This window comes from Hevea brasiliensis, chromosome 10 (genome assembly GCF_030052815.1).
Source record: "Hevea brasiliensis isolate MT/VB/25A 57/8 chromosome 10, ASM3005281v1, whole genome shotgun sequence".
NCBI classification, from domain to species: Eukaryota; Viridiplantae; Streptophyta; class Magnoliopsida; order Malpighiales; family Euphorbiaceae; genus Hevea; species Hevea brasiliensis.
The window spans coordinates 90,618,005-90,636,612 of NC_079502.1; the positions used below are offsets into that span (position 1 = coordinate 90,618,005).

Here is an 18,608-nt window from a genome sequence, read left to right on the forward strand (position 1 = left end):
AATTTTATGTAAAATGATTTCTATTTTCTTTTTTATTTATTAAACATCTAAAGTGATATTTTTTATGTTATTGGGCTAGCTTCATTTTATAATCTTCTTTTATTTTCTATCTGTTGGGCTAGCATTTTGTTTGGGCTATTTTAGCAAGAAAATAGAAATTAAATTAAATTATCAATTGAAGTACTTAAAATAATAAATTTAAAAACAAATAAATAAAAAATTTCAAATTTAAAAGTCTCTTACCCTCTGCATCTTTAATGGATGAAAATCAAGATAATTTTATTTCTCTTTTAGAAAAGCTTAATAAATAAAAATAAGATAAATCATAAAAAAAAATTTGAAAAGAAAAAGAAATAAGAATGTATAAGCTTAAGCCACTGAGCTTATATAAAAATTAAGACAAAGGATAATCTGAATTATTTTTTAATAAAAATTATATATAAAGTGGAAACATTTTTTTTAAATGAAAATAAAGAAAAAAAGTTGTCACGACCCAACCTATGGGCCGGACCGGCACTAGGACCTGGGCCAGCCTAAAGCCCCCGAGGCCCGTAGTAAGCCTTAATTATTCATTAACCCAACTCTAAGGCCCATTTGGGCCCAATATCAAGAAAACAAACGGACAGAGTCCGGCCATAAAATGGACTTTCCAACGGGGAGTTTTCAACTCACCCGACCTGTAAACACAATAAACAATCCATTGGGGAGCTCAGCTCACCCTCCACATACTCATCAACATAATAATAAATGGGAGCTCAGCTCCCTCATCCAATCCATCAAACAGACTTAAAATATTAAGTTTACAGGTCTAACATGAATATAATATTACAGACCAATTTCAAATAATTACTGCTAACACATGCGGAAATTCTAGGAGTAATTAAAATTACACAATATTGATAAACAACCTGCGAGGTAAAAAGGCAGGTTAACCCAGAACAAAATAGCCTCTGTGGCTGTAAAAATTTTTGAACAGGAGTGAGCGTTCGACTCAGAGAGTAAAATATCAATCTTAACTATAATCTCTATAACTATCTGAAACTAATGCAACCTGTAGAGTGAAATGCAACATATATAACATTTTCACATCATAACATCAAAAAGGTAATTTGGAGCACTCATACACCCTGTAGTATCAATCATAACATATGGGAGCTGATCCCCTATACAGCTCTCTTAAATCCAACATGGTGCCAGCGAATTACTCAAGCTCGGACTTCCACTTAATAACCAAATCGAGGGTCCCAGCGAATTACTCAAGCCGTGACTACCTCGAAGGATCGGGTCCCTGAATTACTCAAGCCGTGATCGCCTGGCCCCTATCCATAGTCCACACCACATCACACGCACGCCAACGCACGCACACTGCTCCAAATTACCACAACAACATTCATGGCACATTAACAGTTATGAATGCAACATAATTCGTGCCTAGAGTTTAACTAAATAAATATATGCATATAAGTGATGCATGGGCATGCTGAACATATAATAATATCGAAATTACAATTAAAATTAATATTTTACTCACAGACTTGACGACAAATTACTGTGGCGGCTGGGCGGAGGAAGAAGGTCATCGGCTCACCGACAATCATATTACATTTATTTAATACAATCGACTCAATACAAATAAAGAAAAAGACCAATTACGCCCTAAGTCGTGTAAAATCCGGCAGTCTCCCTATACCTAGGACCTACCCAACCCGCAAAAGGGCTAAAAACTCACTTCTATACTATCAATCCATACAACAACTTTTCAATCATATCACAAAGCAACTCCTGGGCCCATCAAATCAATCATCCATCACAATACGCAAAATTTCAATTTAGTCATTATTGATCATTTTTGCAAAAACTGCCCAAACAAGCTCTAAAAATTATAAAACTTTGCCCCGCGGTCCTTAGCAATATTACTAAGCTATTGCAAAAAGAATCGTAATTTTCTAAGCTACCACGAATATTTTATGGATTTTTAATCCTATTTAAGCACTAGAAAATTACGTAAAAACTAGGTTCGGGTTTACCTTTGCCGATTCCGACTTCGGGGACGCGCTCGGGACGTCTGACAATGGGGGGCTAGCCAAAACCTCGGCCCAATTCGGAGACTTTTCCGGTCACGGGTCTGTCTGGCCCGAAATTTGCAGACCCGGTCAACTGTCGAATTTCCGCGAATCGAGGATACCTACACGAAGCCCATAACACGGGGGTTAGCACATAAATTTTTCAGAATTTTCTAAGCTCATTTAATGCTCGAAATTACACTGCGAAGTTCCGTGGGACCCACCAAAAAACGGTGTCGGAAAAATTCGAAATTTATGTCGTTGCGAAGCTCTCGACGAATGGAGCGTGCTGGTGGCCTCGGTTTCCTCGTGGGATTCACGGTTTTCGAGAAATCTAGCCCAAAAGTCGAAATGGGCTAAAATCTTCCCGAGCAAAAATCGGACAAACCGCTCGATGGATTTCGGCGTTCTTGGTGTCTATGGAAAGCTCTCGCCGAGTAGATGATTTTAGACACAAGACCCGGTCCAATCGGTGGCCGGATCGGCCGAATTTGGCCGGAGAAACTGGAGCGACGCGCGCGCGCAGGGGAGGGGAGGAGAGAGAAAAGAAAGAGAAAAGAGAGGGACGACGCGCGCGGGAGAAGAAAAAGGAAAGAGAGCCGGTTCGATTCGAAATACAAAATTTTGAATTTTTACTCTGCCTCGGGACCGAAAACGAGGTCCAAAAATTCCGAAAAAAATTCCCGAAAACTCAGAAAAATACGTAGACTCCAAATATATTTTTAGTTTTGCCACGTGGTCTTTAAATTAATTTTTAAAAATCATCAAAGTTTATATTTTCGGAAAATCGAACCCGATTTTTAAAATCCGAAAAATCTCAAAAAAATTCCTAAAATTCAAATAAAATTAAAATACCAAAAATACTCATAAATAATAAAATTTGGGGTGTTACATTCTTCCCCCCTTACAGAAAATTCGTCCTCGAATTTTTACACAAGGCAGAATAAAGTACATGATTATACATTGAACAAGTAAGGGTACTTGCTACGCATGTCCCGCTCTGACTCCAGTGCACTCTTCCACCGATCGACTCCTCCACAAAACCTTAACCATAGGGATCTGTTTGGATCTTAGCCGCCTTACTTGGTAGTCCACTATGGCTACAGTCGCTCCTCAAATGTCAAGTTCTCTTTTAGCTCTATCACATCCATTTGCAAGACATGAGAAGGATCAGAATGTATTTCTGAGCATGGAGATGTGAAACACAGGATGAACGTGAGAAAGGTTGGGTGGTAGCTCCAACCGTGAGGCAATCGCTCCACTCTATCGGTAACCACAACAGCTCCAATATACCGAGGTGCCAACTTGCCCTTCTGTCCAACTCTCATGAATCCCTTCAGTGGAGAATCCTTCATGAATACATAGTCGACCATCGCAAACTCCACATCCCTCCGTCTGGGTGCATAACTCTTACGCCATCGAAAGCCGCCTCGCCGTTCCTCGATTAAAGGAACTACCTCAAGTGTACCGCACTAGGTCTACATCATGCACTTTCGCTTCCCCATTTCTGTCCAACACAGAGGAGACCTACACTTTCTTCCATATAATGCCTCATAGGGTGCCAACCCTATCTTTGGAGTGATAATCGTTGTTGTAGGCAAACTCCACGAGCTAGTCGCTCATCCCATCGACCTCCAAAATCCAAGACACTCATGCGAAGCATGTCTTCCGATGTTTGGATCGTCCTTTCTGATCGTCCGTCTGCGAGGTGGAAGGTGTCTTGAAGTTCAATCTGTGTGCCAAGTGCCTCTGCAACTTTCTCCAAAACCAGAAGTGAATCGGGGCCCTCTGCCGATATTATGGAAGCCAGGAACTCCATGCAATGACTATTTCTCGAATGTAGAGCCGCATACTGCGTGTCACGCAGTATGTAGTCTTCTGAGTAAGAAGTGAGCTGATTTGGTCAAGCGGTCTACAATTACCCATATCGAGTCATATCCTCGCGTGGTACGAGGCAACCTATCACAAAATCCATAGTAATCATTTCCCACTTCCATTCTCGGGATAGGGAGCTCTTGCAGCTTCCCGACGGTCTCGTGTTCAAACTTCACCTTCGACAAGTCAAGCACTTGGACACAAAGTCTGCTATGTCTCTCTTCATGCCATTCCACCGGTAGCTATCTTTCACATCATGGTACATCTTGGTGGAACACAGGTGGACACTGCATGTTGTATAGTGTGCCTCTTGCATGATTTCATTTACGAGGTTGTCCACATCGGGCACACATATCCTAGAACCTTGCACTAGGGCGCCATCATTGGCAAACCCAAACTCACCACCTTCACCTTCTTTGTACTCTTTCTATGATCTTCATCAATTGTTGGTCTCTGTCTGGAAACTCTAACTCTATCCTCAAGTCCGCCTCACCGAAAAGTGAGCCAACAATACCCCTCATCTGAAAGATCTAGGATTAAACCTTGATCCATCAACTCATGTACTTCCCGAACCAACGGTCTCTTCTCTCACTGAAATGTGCGCCAAACCGCGTAAGATTTTCTGCTCAAAGCATCTGCTACAACATTGGCCTTCCCAGGGTGGTACTGGATGGTGTAATCATAGTCTTTCAGAAGCTCCATCCATCTCCTCTGTCTCAAGTTTAAATCCCTCTGTTGGAAGATGTACTTTAAACTCTTGTGGTCGGTGTATATCTCGCACACTTCACCATACAGGTAGTGTCTCTAGATTTTAAGTGCAAAGACTACAGCCGCCATTTCCAAATCATGGGTGGGGTAGTTCTGCTCATGCCTCTTCAGTTGCCTTGAAGCATAAGCCACTACCTTTCCATTCTGCATCAAAACACACCCTAGGCCAACTCTGGAGGCTTCACAATACACGGTGTATCCTTCACCACTCACAGGTAGTGTCAACACAGGGGCAGTGGTTAGACACTCCTTAAGCTTTTGGAAACTCACCTCGCAGTCATCTGTCCAAATGAATGGAACATTCTTCCTGGTCAACTTAGTTAGGGGAGCCGCTATCCTGGAGAAATCTTGTACAAAACGCTCAGTGTAGCGGCTAAACCAGAAAACTTCGCACCTCAGTGACTGTTGTAGGCCTAAGCCAATAAGTTACAGCTTCAATTTTCTTGGGATCCACTTGAATACCGTCACTTGAAACCACGTGTCCCAAGAATGAGATGCTTTCTAGCCAAAATTCACATTTCAAAAATTTGGCGTATAGCTGGTGCTCCCTCAAAGTCTGCAACACCATCCTCAAGTGCCACACGTGTTCTTCCTCGGTCCGAGAGTATACCAGAATGTCATCTATGAATACGATGACAAAACGGTCCAAAAATGGCTTGAACACCCTGTTCATCAAGTCCATGAAGGCTGCTGGTGCATTAGTGAGTCCAAAAGACATCACCAAGAACTCATAATGACCATATCTTGTCCTGAAAGCCGTTTTGGACACGTCCTCATTCCTGATTCTCAATTGATGGTAGCCTGACCGCAGGTCTATCTTGGAAAAGAATCTAGCTCCTTGGAGCTGATCAAACAAATCATCGATCCGAGGAAGTGGATACTTGTTCTTCACAGTCACCTTGTTCACTGCGTAGTCGATACACAACCTCAATGACCCATCCTTCTTTCTCACAAATAAAACAGAGCACCCGGGGTGAAGTGCTCGGACGTATGAAACCCTTGTCCAAAAGCTCCTGTAGTTGCTCCTTCACTCTTTCAATTCTGGTGCCATCCTCGTAAGGTGGCATCGATATGGGGTTTGTACCGGAATAACATCAATGCGTAACTCTATTCCCTTTTCGTGGCAACCACGGAAGCTCTTCAGGAAGACATCCATGAATTCTCGACAACAGAACATTTTCCATGCCGACACCTTCTACGGATGTATCTCTCACCAATGCCAAATACCCTTGGCATCCACGCCTCAACATTTTTCTCGCACTAATTGCGACACCAAATTATATGGAGCCACGCTCTGTCACCATCAAAGCTAAACTCTTCCACACGGTATGTGGAAGTATACCTTTTGTTCCCGCAGTCTAAGGTGGCATAGGAGTTGCCAACCAATCCATCCCGTGATTACATCGAAATCCATTCGGTAGAGGAACCAAGTCTGCTGGGAGGATCTTTCCATCCACTACCACTGGGCTACCCGGAAAAACCATATCTACATCTATGTTGTCACTAAGTGGGGTAGCTACCGACAAAGGGCATTCTAAGGTTGTAGGGTTTCTACCCAACCTCATGGCAAACACAGGGGAGACAAATGAGTGTGTAGCACCCGGATCTATCAAAACTCGAGCCTCATAAGAGACCAGGAAGAATACACGCCACAACCGCATTTGAAGCTTGAGCATCTGGTGGGTCGGGGTGAAAACCCGAGCTTGACCCCTACCCGAGTGGCGTAACCACGATCGACTTCTACCTCTGACCGCCTCCAAATCCACGTCCCCCTTGTCCTCGGCCACATTGTGGCCCGATCACTGCCATGTTGGAAGCACCCGGATACAACTGTCGAGGAACATTCGCAACAGAACCCTGTGACCCCATCTGTGGCTCGCTGAACATGGGGCATTCTCTAGCAAAGTGATCCGGTTGGCCACACCTGAAGCATACTCCTAATCCCATCAAACAAGGTCCTGAATGTCCTCTTCCACACTGTGCACAAGGTGCCAAGGAGGATCCTGAACCAGACCCAGAACTACTGTACCCAGGCTACCCTGCTGGATCCGTACCGGTGCAGATCCTCGTGGTCGGTGTATCAAACCACTTCTCTTGCTCCTACCCTTTCCTCTGTAATTACCGCCACCACCGTCCAGGAGTACCCATGGAAGGGACACGAGAACCCTCGCTCTGTTTTTCTTTGCTCTTCCACTTTGTCATCCACAAAGATAGCTAATCTCAATTTGTCCAGCTCGATCAACCACCACATCAAAAGATCGATCCGACATCATGGCGGGTTCGCATACCTCTGTCAAGCCCCTTTAGGAATCTTTTCACCTTCATAGTCTCTGTAGATCTGCTGTAGGGGCATATCTGCTCAATTCGAAGTGCAGAGCATATTCATCTCTGCACTGCCATTCTGTCTTAAGGCCTCAAAGGCCCACCGCTTCGATCTCTCAAGCTTTCGCACAAACCGATTGATAAAAAGTTCCACAACCGAGCCCATGTCAAACCCTCCATCCGGGTAACACGTAGTCATTCATCCATTGTCTAGGCATGGGCCCCATGACGTCTTGCATACACTCTATCAATCTTCTATCACCAATCGTAATTACATTTCTGCTGTGCGAGAATCCAAAAACCGATATGCATCGTCGACACATCATAAGTACCGTGCACCAACTTCTTAAAATTTATGATCTTTTGTAAGGTTCCCCTCTTGGTGCGGTGGCCGCTGCTTTGTGGAGGGTGGACCATATCTGCGCCATCATGTCGATGGTTCTCTGCAGATCACCAGAGTAGTCGCCATGGGGTCCATGGGACCGTGGCCATGAAAGACTGTTTCGACCGTGGGTAGCCGCTCTTCTACTTGAGCTCTAGGCTCCTACCCCGCCTCCTGGCAGCGCCTCATCTGTCCGACACCTCGTCAGGCACATCTGGTTCTGGTGCAGTGGCAGCTCTCCTGCTTCTACGCATTTTCCTGAAATTCAGCAGCATTAGCCCACAAAATTCAAAATTGCACATTGCACAGCTCTATAGATTCATATTTATACATAACATATGGAGCAGAAACTAGAAGCAAAGATGACAATGCAAGACGAATATGGACCCTATTTTTCCGCATGTGACACCTAGTAGACTCTTCCCAACACTTTAGACAACTTTTCCCTAGGAATCTGGAGCCTAAGCTCTGATACCACATTTGTCACGACCCAACCTATGGGCCGGACCGGCACTAGGACCTGGGCCAGCCTAAAGCCCCCGAGGCCCGTAGTAAGCCTTAACTATTCATTAACCCAACTCTAAGGCCCATTTGGGCCCAATATCAAGAAAATAAACGGACAGAGTCCGGCCATAAAATGGACTTTCCAACGGGGAGTTTTCGACTCACCCGACCTGTAAACACAATAAACAATCCATTGGGGAGCTCAGCTCACCCTCCACATACTCATCAACATAATAATAAATGGGAGCTCAGCTCCCTCATCCAATCCATCAAACAGACTTAAAATATTAAGTTTACAGGTCCAACATGAATATAATATTACAGACCAATTTCAAATAATTACTGCTAACACATGTGGAAATTCTAGGAGTAATTAAAATTACACAATATTGATAAACAACCTGCGAGGTAAAAAGGACTGTTAACCCATAACAAAATATCCTCCTGTGGCCTGTAAAAATTTTTGAACAGGAGTGAGCGTTCGACTCAGAGAGTAAAATATCAATCTTAACTATAATCTCTATAACTATCTGAAACTAATGCAACCTGTAGAGTGAAATGCAACATACACAACATTTTCACATCATAACATCAAAAAGGTAATTTGGAGCACTCACACACCCTGTAGTATCAATCATAACATATGGGAGCTGATCCCCTATACAGCTCTCTTAAATCCAACCTGGTGCCAGCGAATTACTCAAGCTCGGACTTCCACTTAATAACCAAATCGAGGGTCCCAGCGAATTACTCAAGCCGTGACTACCCCTCGAAGGATCGGGTCCCAGCGAATTACTCAAGCCGTGGATCGCCTGGCCCTATCCATAGTCCACACCACATCACACGCACGCCAACGCACGCACACTGCTCCAAATTACCACAACAACATTCATGGCACATTAACAGTTATGAATGCAACATAATTCGTGCCTAGAGTTTAACTAAATAAATATATGCATATAAGTGATGCATGGGCATGCTGAACATATAATAATATCGAAATTACAATTAAAATTAATATTTTACTCACAGACTTGACGACAAATTACTGTGGTGGCTGGGCGGAGGAAGAAGGCTGTCCCGGCTCACCTGACAATCATATTACATTTATTTAATACAATCTGACTCAATACAAATAAAGAAAAAGACCAATTACGTCCTAAGTCGTGCCGAAAATCCGGCAGAGTCTCCCCTATACCTAGGACCTACCCAACCTGCAAAAGGGCTAAAAACGCACTTCTATACTCACAATCCATACATCAACAGTTCAATCATATCACACAGCCCCTCCTGGGCCCATCAAATCAATCATCCATCACAATACGCAAAATTTCAATTTAGTCCTTATTATTGATCATTTTTGCAAAAACTGCCCAAACAAGCTCTAAAAATTATAAAACTTTGCCCCGCGGTCCTTAGCAATATTACTAAGCTATTGCAAAAAGAATCGTAATTTTCTAAGCTACCACGAATATTTTATGGATTTTTAATCCTATTTAAGCACTAGAAAATTACGTAAAAACTAGGTTCGGGTTTACCTTTGCCGATTCCGACTTCGGGGACGCGCTCGGGACGTCTGACAATGGGGGGCTAGCCAAAACCTTGGCCCAATTCGAGACTTTTCCCACACGGTCCGTTCGCCCGAAATTTGCGCATCGGTCAATCGTCCGAATTTCCGCGAATCGAGGATACCTACACGGCCCATAACACGGGGTTAGCACATAAATTTTTCAGAATTTTCTAAGCTCATTTAATGCTCGAAATTACATCTGCGAAGTTCCGTGGGACCCATCAAAAAGGTGTCGGAAAAATTCAAATTTATGTCGTTGAAGCTCTCGACGAATGGAGCGTGCTGGTGGCCTCGGTTTCCTCGTGGGATTCACGGTTTTCGAGAAATCTAGCCCAAAAGTCGAAATGGGCTAAAATCTTCCCGAGCAAAAATCGGACAAACCGCTCGATGGATTTCGGTGTTCTTGGTGTCTATGGAAAGCTCTCGCCGAGTAGATGATTTTAGACACAAGACCCGGTCCAATCGGTGGCCGGATCGGCCGGATTTGGCAGGAGAAATCGAGCGACACAGGGAGGGGAGGAGAGAGAAAAGAAAGAGAAAAGAGAGGGACGACGCGCGCGGGAGAAAAAAAAGGAAAGGGAGCCGGTTCAATTCGAAATACAAAATTTTGAATTTTTACTCTGCCTCGGGACCGAAAACGAGGTCCAAAAATTCCGAAAAAATTCCCGAAAACTCAGAAAAATACGTAGACTCCAAATATATTTTTAGTTTTGCCACGTGGTCTTTAAATTAATTTTTAAAAATCATCAAAGTTTATATTTTCGGAAAATCGAACCCGATTTTTAAAATCCGAAAAATCTCAAAAAAATTCCTAAAATTCAAATAAAATTAAAATACCAAAAATACTCATAAATAATAAAATTTGGGGTGTTACAAAAGTATAAAAAAAACTCAAGTTATAAATTATAAATAATCATTAATGAGGTATGAAAATAAGATGATATCTGAAAGTAGAAGGTAATAAAAATTTCTTGCTATAATTTAAGGATACTTATATTATAATTAATTTTTTATAGCACCGTGTATATGCATATTTTTATTATTTTTACTAAATAATTTTTAAATTACAATTTTTATTTAAAATATAATTATTTTTAATTTAAATATTTTATTTTTTATATACAATTATTTTATATAATTTACAACTAAATAAATATACAAATATAGTTAAATTTTTAGAAAAATTCAATTAGTAAAAAATTAAAACTTTTAATCATTATAAAAAAATAATTTTCTTTTTAGTAAACCATAAATATCTCCTACTTCAAATTATATTTAATTATGCTCGTGTTGGGAAGATTTATTACAGAATAAAGCGCTCCCAGTGAGAATTTTTTCTATTTACAAAAATCAAACAACCTTGTTTAAGGATAAAAATTTTTTTTGCCACTCGTATCAATCTCATTGGTAAATAATAATTAAAAAAAAGAAAATATTTTTAATTATTATAATAATTCATATATGTATGTGAAAAGATAAAAAAGAAAATGCTATAAATACTTTGATCAGAATATTAAGTTTTGTTGCAGTTTTTATTTATTAATATTTATCTTTTAACATTAATATTTATATATGTGTGGCTTATGTAGATAGATTCGTAGCTAAATTTGTTTTAAATTTTACTATAGAAAGCCTAAAATAATAGGAAAGCAATAAAATTTTTGTAATTGCTATTTTATTTTTATTAATTTTATTTTTTTAATGATTTCATTTGAAAAAAAAAATTATTTACATGAAAAGAATTTAATTCAATTCTATTTTTTTAACATAATTTTTATTTAGTTTAAAATAATTTTTTTAAATTAAAAATTCATATTTTTAAAAATGAAATTTGATAAAAAAAGAAATTAATTAAATAAAATTTTTATAAAATTTTATTTTCCAAATAGGGGAATCTAATTTCAATTCTTTGTGTATTTGGACTAAACAACAATAGGATTATATTTATATTAACTATGATAGTTAATTTTTTTTATAAATAATGTATAAAATCATTTGCTAATTTATAAATTTATCATATATATATTAAATATTATTATATAATAATAAATAAAATAACCATAAATTAACAAGATTATAAGATATACATACAATACAAGATAGATATATATATATATATATATATATATATATATATATATTGTTTATTTACATATCTCTTTATTTATTTATCTTTTATTATATTGTTTGTATTCGTTATATGTACTTGTGGGAGTGGACACAGGCAAAGATTTGACTTCTTAAAAGTTTTTAAAATTAAATGTTTACCCATAAATTTTAATTCTTTTAAAAAATATTGCTATTCACACTAAAAATTTATCTATAAATTTTAGTAAATTTTTTTTTATAAAAATTATTATTTGGTCCGATAATATTTTTATTTTTATATGATGCCTACACTTTTATGTAAAATTCATTCACATATTTTATATTTTTTAATTTTAATCTCTTAATATTTTATATTTTTATGAAAATTTTATTTAATTTTTTAATATTTATTTTTATCCCCCAATATAAACTTCTAGCTCTGCCTCTATGCTTGTGATTTATTTTGTTATATATAATTTCAGGAAAAATTTTATATTAATTAATTAGTAAATATTAAAACTAAAAGAAAATTTCCATAAAAAATGAAACTAAGAAAATCACCTAAAAAATAATTTTTTGTATAAATTTTGAAATGTAATTCTCCTAAGTCCATAATAATATCTCTCTTTTTACGTTAGGGTTTATATATATATATATATATATATATATATTTTATGGTAAGGTAAAATATTCTATAATATAACATTTCTTGAAGTAGAAAGCAAACAAATTTTAAAATTTTAGAAATTAATGCGGTAAATTTTTTTTAATTAAAAATATTATTAAAAATGATAATCTTAGGCATCAAGAACTAACTGAAGCAATTAATTTTAAAATAACATGAATGAAATCTTGCATAATGCAAAGTATTAAGAGTTTTAATAATTTATTCATATTTTTATTTTAAAAAAAGATGAAAATACAAAAAAATAAAAATTAAATTCCTAATCTGATAGACTATGACCTAGGACTAAGGCAATGGCCAATGAGGTTGTTCATAAAGAAGCATAGTTGAATTGATAGAGACTTTACATGCCAATTAATTGGGGGTGGAGAAGCATACCAATTAATTAAGAAGATTAGGGTAGGGGTGGTAGTTGGGCAGATTTTGGTGGGTAATTAATTTGTTGGAATGAATGAATTTGGATAATTTTTAAATAAATTTAAATGTGTATTAATTTAAAAATTTATACCCTTGGATTTGAATAGAGTTTGAGTTTAACATTCGGAATATTTACTACCTAAATTTATTTAGTTAATAGAGAATTGATATCTAAATACATCCTAATCCATTTAGTTAAAGATTTTTAAATTTATAATTTAATATTTTCTTTAAAATTTATTATTAAATTTTAATTTATTATTATTTGAGATATTAATTTTTTTATTATAATTATAATCAACTTAAATTTTAATTTATGTATTATACTTATTTAAAGTATGTAAATTTTCTTGAATTTAGTATTTGTTTATGGTTAACTTTATTTATAGATTTTTTTATAATTTATTTAATGAAATTAACATGTGAATTGAAACTATAATATTATTTTTATTTTATTATTTTAAAATTTAGAATTTTTTGTCATATTTTTTTAAATATTTTTCCTTTTGGATTCAGATATATGACTCATATATTCATTAAATTTCTAGTAAAAATAAAAAAATAAGGAAAAATTAAGGTAAATTCTCATGAGTTTAGGACGAATTCAAATATTATATATAATAAAATTCGACTTCTATCGTCCTTAATTTTGCTGCTATTCTATACGTTATCATCCCTTAGATGAGGGGCCACGAAGGCATAGTTTCCATGCTACGTGACAATGGGGATGCAAATGGAAGAAGAAGACGAAGAACAAAAAGGTGGAGGGGAAGACCCATCAATATCTCTCTCGTCCATCAATTGTTTTCAAAAATAGATGGGCCCCAACTATGACTTATCTTCCATAGCCACAGCTTTCCCTTATAAATTAGTATAATACACTGTAATATACAGCTTGAAGCCTGCAAGCGTCATAAACGGTGAAAGTGTCGGTGGTGGTGAGTAAAGGGTATTCAATGAAATTGAAAGTAGAGAAACCACCCCAACGGCTCTCTATCCAAGAAGTACAAATCTTGCAAGTGCTGAGAATAATTGGAAAAACTCCAACAGCTAAAACAAAGTTAAAAGGTACAAAATTGCTGCAATCAACTCTAAAAAACATTGCTTTTTTCCTGGGTCCTTGAAAAGGGACACCACCCTCCATAATCAGCTACTGCTTTCGTTGTACAGGTGTCCATGTGAGATGCCTTAACTTTTCTTTTCCTTTCACAGACCTCAAGGCAGGGCAAGAAAGGAGGGATTTATGTATCGTTTGCATCCTCTATGTATCATATAGAATGGAATCCTCTATGTATCGTTTGCATTTAACAGGGGCTGCTTCTCTTGTCCTCCATTTATATATTTCCTTTTATAATATTTTTTCTTTTCTCTATATCACAGACCAACCAAGAAGAGAAACGCCCAGAAACCCAATTTTGAGACCTGATTGGTGAGTTTTAACTGAGGGTCATGGACCTCCAGAAAAGAGGAGTTCTTGCTGGACTTCTGGTGCTGCTTTTACCTCTTCTTTTGCCTGGTTTGTTTAGCCTATTGAGCCATGCCTCCCCTTCTGCGTTCTCGGTATGTGAATGTTAATATCTCCTGGATTGGCGTTTCTTTTTTCTTGTCTTGAGTTTTCATTTCTCGAGTATAAGGCTCTTATGTGAACGGCTATTTTGCAGTGAAAGCTTATTCTTTAATTTTTAATTTTTTTTTCTCAAATTAAATTTTCATGTGAATATTCAACTGCGCTTCTTGGTTTGATTTTTTTTTATTATTGCTATTTATGTCTTAATGGTGTGCAAATTCTGGGTTAGTATCTGCCTATTTCATGCAAATAGAAATAAGAACTGTGAGGAGGTTGCCAGAAGTAGGGATTAGCCTGGGTTCGTTCATTGAAAATGTCAAGACAAGTAATTGAGTGGCGTATTCCACTAGTTTTAAGTATAATATAAACGAATAAATTTTTTACATAGCTTATCTCAACCTGGAACCGTTGACTGGTTCATGTATTGGGTTTGGTCGGTTCACTTGACTCACATGGTCTTCTTTAGCTATTGACTTGTGCTTTAAGAAGCTATTGAAGGCATAGGAATTTTGGGGAGTTTCCTGTGTGATCTCAGAGTGGATGTTATGTTCTTATGAGCATGCATGGAGTTGGGAACTCAAGGTAGATTTATTAAGATAGCCTTTATTGTATCGGTAATTGTGATACTATTACCCAGCATATGACCAGCCTAGAAACTAATTGAACAAGACAAAACCCAGTTGTCATCTGGAATTTGAGTGCATTGGACTCGACTTAGATTGCAGCCTTTCTCCACAAGATTTGAATAAAAGGAAAGGGAATCTTATTTATGATTGTTGCCTTTATTCTTAGTGTCAGGCATTGCAGACTTGTAGTGTGTTGCTCCTTGAGAGGCATTTGGGTTTATATGAAACTTTCATATTGTGCCATCACCTTTGCACATATAATAATACATATTGTGCCATCACCTTTACATTGTCTGAAATATCACCTTTAAGAATGAATGGAGTTTGTGCACACTAAAACCATGCTTATAGCTATGATATTTTAATTTTAAGTTGGTTCTAATATTATGGAATTGACTTTATAGAGGTAATATTACATTGTAATAATTTGGTTGTTTTCTGCAGGAATGGAATGTTCAAAAACCTAGGCACTTATCTCTAGTGAAGAGTGCTTCGCAGCGTGAGACTGTAAGTAACAGGTCAATGCACATGAAGTTTCTGTTTAGTTGATAAAGTAAGATCATATTTTTCACTCACTCAAATATACTTTGTTTAGTCACAGGAAAAGCAGTCTGATCTCTGGGTCCCTTTGGCCGATCAAGGATGGAGGCCATGTTTTGAATCTACAAATGCCCCTTGTGAGTGAAGAAATATGGTAGAGTTATTGTTTGAGTTTTGTTTCTGCAGTCTGACCAAATTGTACATTAAGAATGTGATTTGGAAGCTATGCATTAATATATATGTTAACATTCATGTTCATACTTCTTCCTATTGACTTCGTTGTTTTGAGCAGCATTACCAGTGAAATCAGAGGGATACCTTCAAGTATTTCTTGATGGAGGGTTGAACCAGCAAAGAATGGGGGTAGGTATTTAAAGGTTTTCCAAGATGGCTAAAAATATTTAATAGCCACTTCATTGATTAAGTCAACAAATCATGCTTGTTATAATGTATCTTCAGTATCTCATGTGATAAGTTGTTTTATTGATAGATATGTGATGCAGTGGCAGTTGCTAAAATACTGAATGCAACACTTGTCATCCCACATTTTGAAGTCAATCCCGTTTGGCAAGATTCAAGGTATTGTTTTGCATATCCATTTGTGCACACAGAATTCAAGTTCTTATAAATTTCCTTATATATATATATATATATGCAACTTTCTTATTCATATATTTCAAGAAGGCGTTATTCTGAAGCTGCATATTGTTTCTTGCAGCTCATTCATGGATATATTTGATGTCGATCACTTTATTGATGTGTTGAAGAATGACATTCTTATAGTTAAAGAGTTGCCTGATGAGTTTTCCTGGAGCACAAGGGAATATTATGCCACTGCTATTCGAGACACCAGAATTAAGATGGCACCTGTTCATGCTTCAGCTAACTGGTATCTGGATAATGTCTTGCCTGTACTGCAGAGGTTGGTAGTGCCTTCACTTTCTTCTCCAAAATCCAAATATGAGATTAAGTTGGTCTTTCAAATTTTTGTTTGTGGGAATTAGGATTCTAGTTTCAATAAGCTACTATCTGGTCAGGCATCACATCTCAACAATGATGCATTATTTAGGATAATAACATGCATTGGCACTTGTGATACATGAGAATGTACATATACGTGTTAGCTAATGCTTCTACGGTTAAATCCTCTGCCTAAGCCCAATAATTCCACAAGTGAATTTTAGCATTGTTTTTTTAATTTTATTTAATTTAATTTTATTTTATTTTTTGCTTCATTTTCTTAACTCAGCAAATTCTTAAGTCAGTTATTTGTTGTACATGGTCCAGTTATGGGATAGCTGCAATCTCCCCATTCTCCCACCGTCTGACTTTTGATAACTTGCCCATGGATATCCAACGTTTACGTTGCAAAGTCAATTTTCAAGCATTAGTTTTTGTTCCCCACATCAGAGCACTTGGAGATGCTCTTGTCAGTCGCCTCAGATATCCTTCCAAAGGAGCTGAAGTCCTTAGCACTGATTACCTAAGGGAAACCACTGATGTGATTGATGAAAACAGAGCAAGGAAGTTTGTTGTGATACACCTTCGTTTTGATAAGGTACGAGTGAGTTGTATCATACAAATTTATGTTTGGTTTGTATTTTGCGTATGTATCTGTTTGGAGTGTGATTGATCTATCACATTCTAGCAGTTGTAGTTTAGTAAGTTTGCATGGATGAATGCTTATCCTTTAGTTTGTGCCTGTTCCAACCTATCTCTTTGCAGGATATGGCTGCCCATTCAGCCTGTGATTTTGGTGGGGGCAAGGCTGAAAAATTGGCTCTGGCCAAGTACCGACAAGTCATTTGGCAGGGAAGGGTCCTTAACTCGCAGTTCACTGACGAAGAATTGAGGAGTCAGGGTCGTTGCCCATTGACTCCAGAAGAGATTGGATTACTTCTAGCAGCTTTGGGCTTTGACAACAGTACTCGTCTATACCTTGCTTCACACAAGGTATTTTATCCTACTAACTTGAGTTTGATGGTGTATAAATGATTTTAATGATTACGTTTAGGTGAGCTATAACTGGTGCATTTCCGCCTTTTTTTCAGGTGTATGGTGGGAAAGCTAGGATATCAACTTTACGAAAATTGTTTCCTCTAATGGAAGACAAAAAGAGTCTTGCCTCTTCAGAAGAACGTACACAGATTAAAGGAAAGGCTTCTCTGTTAGCTGCAGTTGATTACTATGTTGGCTTGCATAGCGACATCTTCATCTCTGCTTCTCCAGGAAATATGCACAATGCATTGGTGAGTATTTCTGGCTGATTTTTATGTAGAAATAACTTCATGGTGAATTCAATGGGGTGGCATATAATTTGTAACATGCTGTTCTTCTCTTCTCGCTGTTCTATTATAATCTTGAAATTTTACCCGTCTGAATCCTATACAGTTTAACTTTTATATATTCTTTGATTTTCACTCACTGCTATGCATTGCAAATGAATGAAATGGGGATTTGGTACATTTACCCGATTATGGTCACACTACAGTGGGCTCTTGGGGAGTGGTAAAATATGAACTAGAAATTGTTGAATGATATTATTGTTATCGTTGGCTTGTTGCTTTCTTTTTGTGTTCTCTCTTTTTATGTTGACATGAATTTTGGAACCTGGATTGCATTAAGATGTATGTGAAGATGACAAATTTTGTGATGCCAACAGGTGGGACATCGAACTTACAAGAACATGAAAACCATAAGGCCTAACATGGCATTGTTGGGGCAACTGTTCCTGAACAAAAGCATTAGTTGGCCAGACTTCCAACAAGCAGTTCTTGAAGGGCATGAAAACAGACAAGGCGAGATCAGACTAAGAAAACCAAAAAAGTCCATATATACATATCCTGCGCCTGATTGTATGTGCCAAGCTTAAGTTGATTTACCTGAAGGATGTCAAGTTATTTTCTCTATTCTATTGATTTGGCACCACAACTATTGTGTGTGGCCGTTATTATAAATAAACAAGAAATTCCATTTCTCCTTTGATGGAAGAGCACAGATAGCCATTTAGCTAGAGAACGTGAGAGTGAATTAGATAATGATAGTGTATTTTGTCAGCTTCTGGGTTATGGACCTCGTTTGTGGACCAGAAAAATATTTACTTGTGAAGTATCATTTAATAGGTCACAGCTGTATCTGTACTTCTGTTTGTGATACTTTTGACTTTATGTGAAACGTTGCATTGGTTATCTTCATAATGAA

The 18,608-nt window shown here is 37.5% G+C and overlaps 1 protein-coding gene across 2 annotated transcripts; it reads left to right on the forward strand.

The window, feature by feature from the left end:
- Window positions 1–13,582: 13,582 nt before the first annotated feature.
- LOC110641256 (O-fucosyltransferase 39) lies at window positions 13,583–18,604 on the forward strand. 2 transcript variants are annotated; one of them, XM_058154364.1, is made up of 11 exons: window positions 13,583–13,742; window positions 14,055–14,234; window positions 15,312–15,374; window positions 15,463–15,544; window positions 15,700–15,770; window positions 15,898–15,986; window positions 16,126–16,329; window positions 16,695–16,965; window positions 17,133–17,360; window positions 17,459–17,656; window positions 18,070–18,604. In XM_058154364.1, the coding sequence occupies exons 2-11, from the start codon at window positions 14,124–14,126 to the stop codon at window positions 18,277–18,279; spliced, it is 1,527 nt and encodes a 508-aa protein (XP_058010347.1). In that variant the 5' UTR covers window positions 13,583–13,742; window positions 14,055–14,123; the 3' UTR covers window positions 18,280–18,604. The 2 variants fall into 2 exon arrangements, with proteins under 2 accessions (XP_058010347.1, XP_058010346.1); XM_058154363.1 differs by lacking the exon at window positions 13,583–13,742 and having other exon boundaries at window positions 13,967–14,234.
- The last annotated feature ends 4 nt before the right edge of the window (window positions 18,605–18,608 follow it).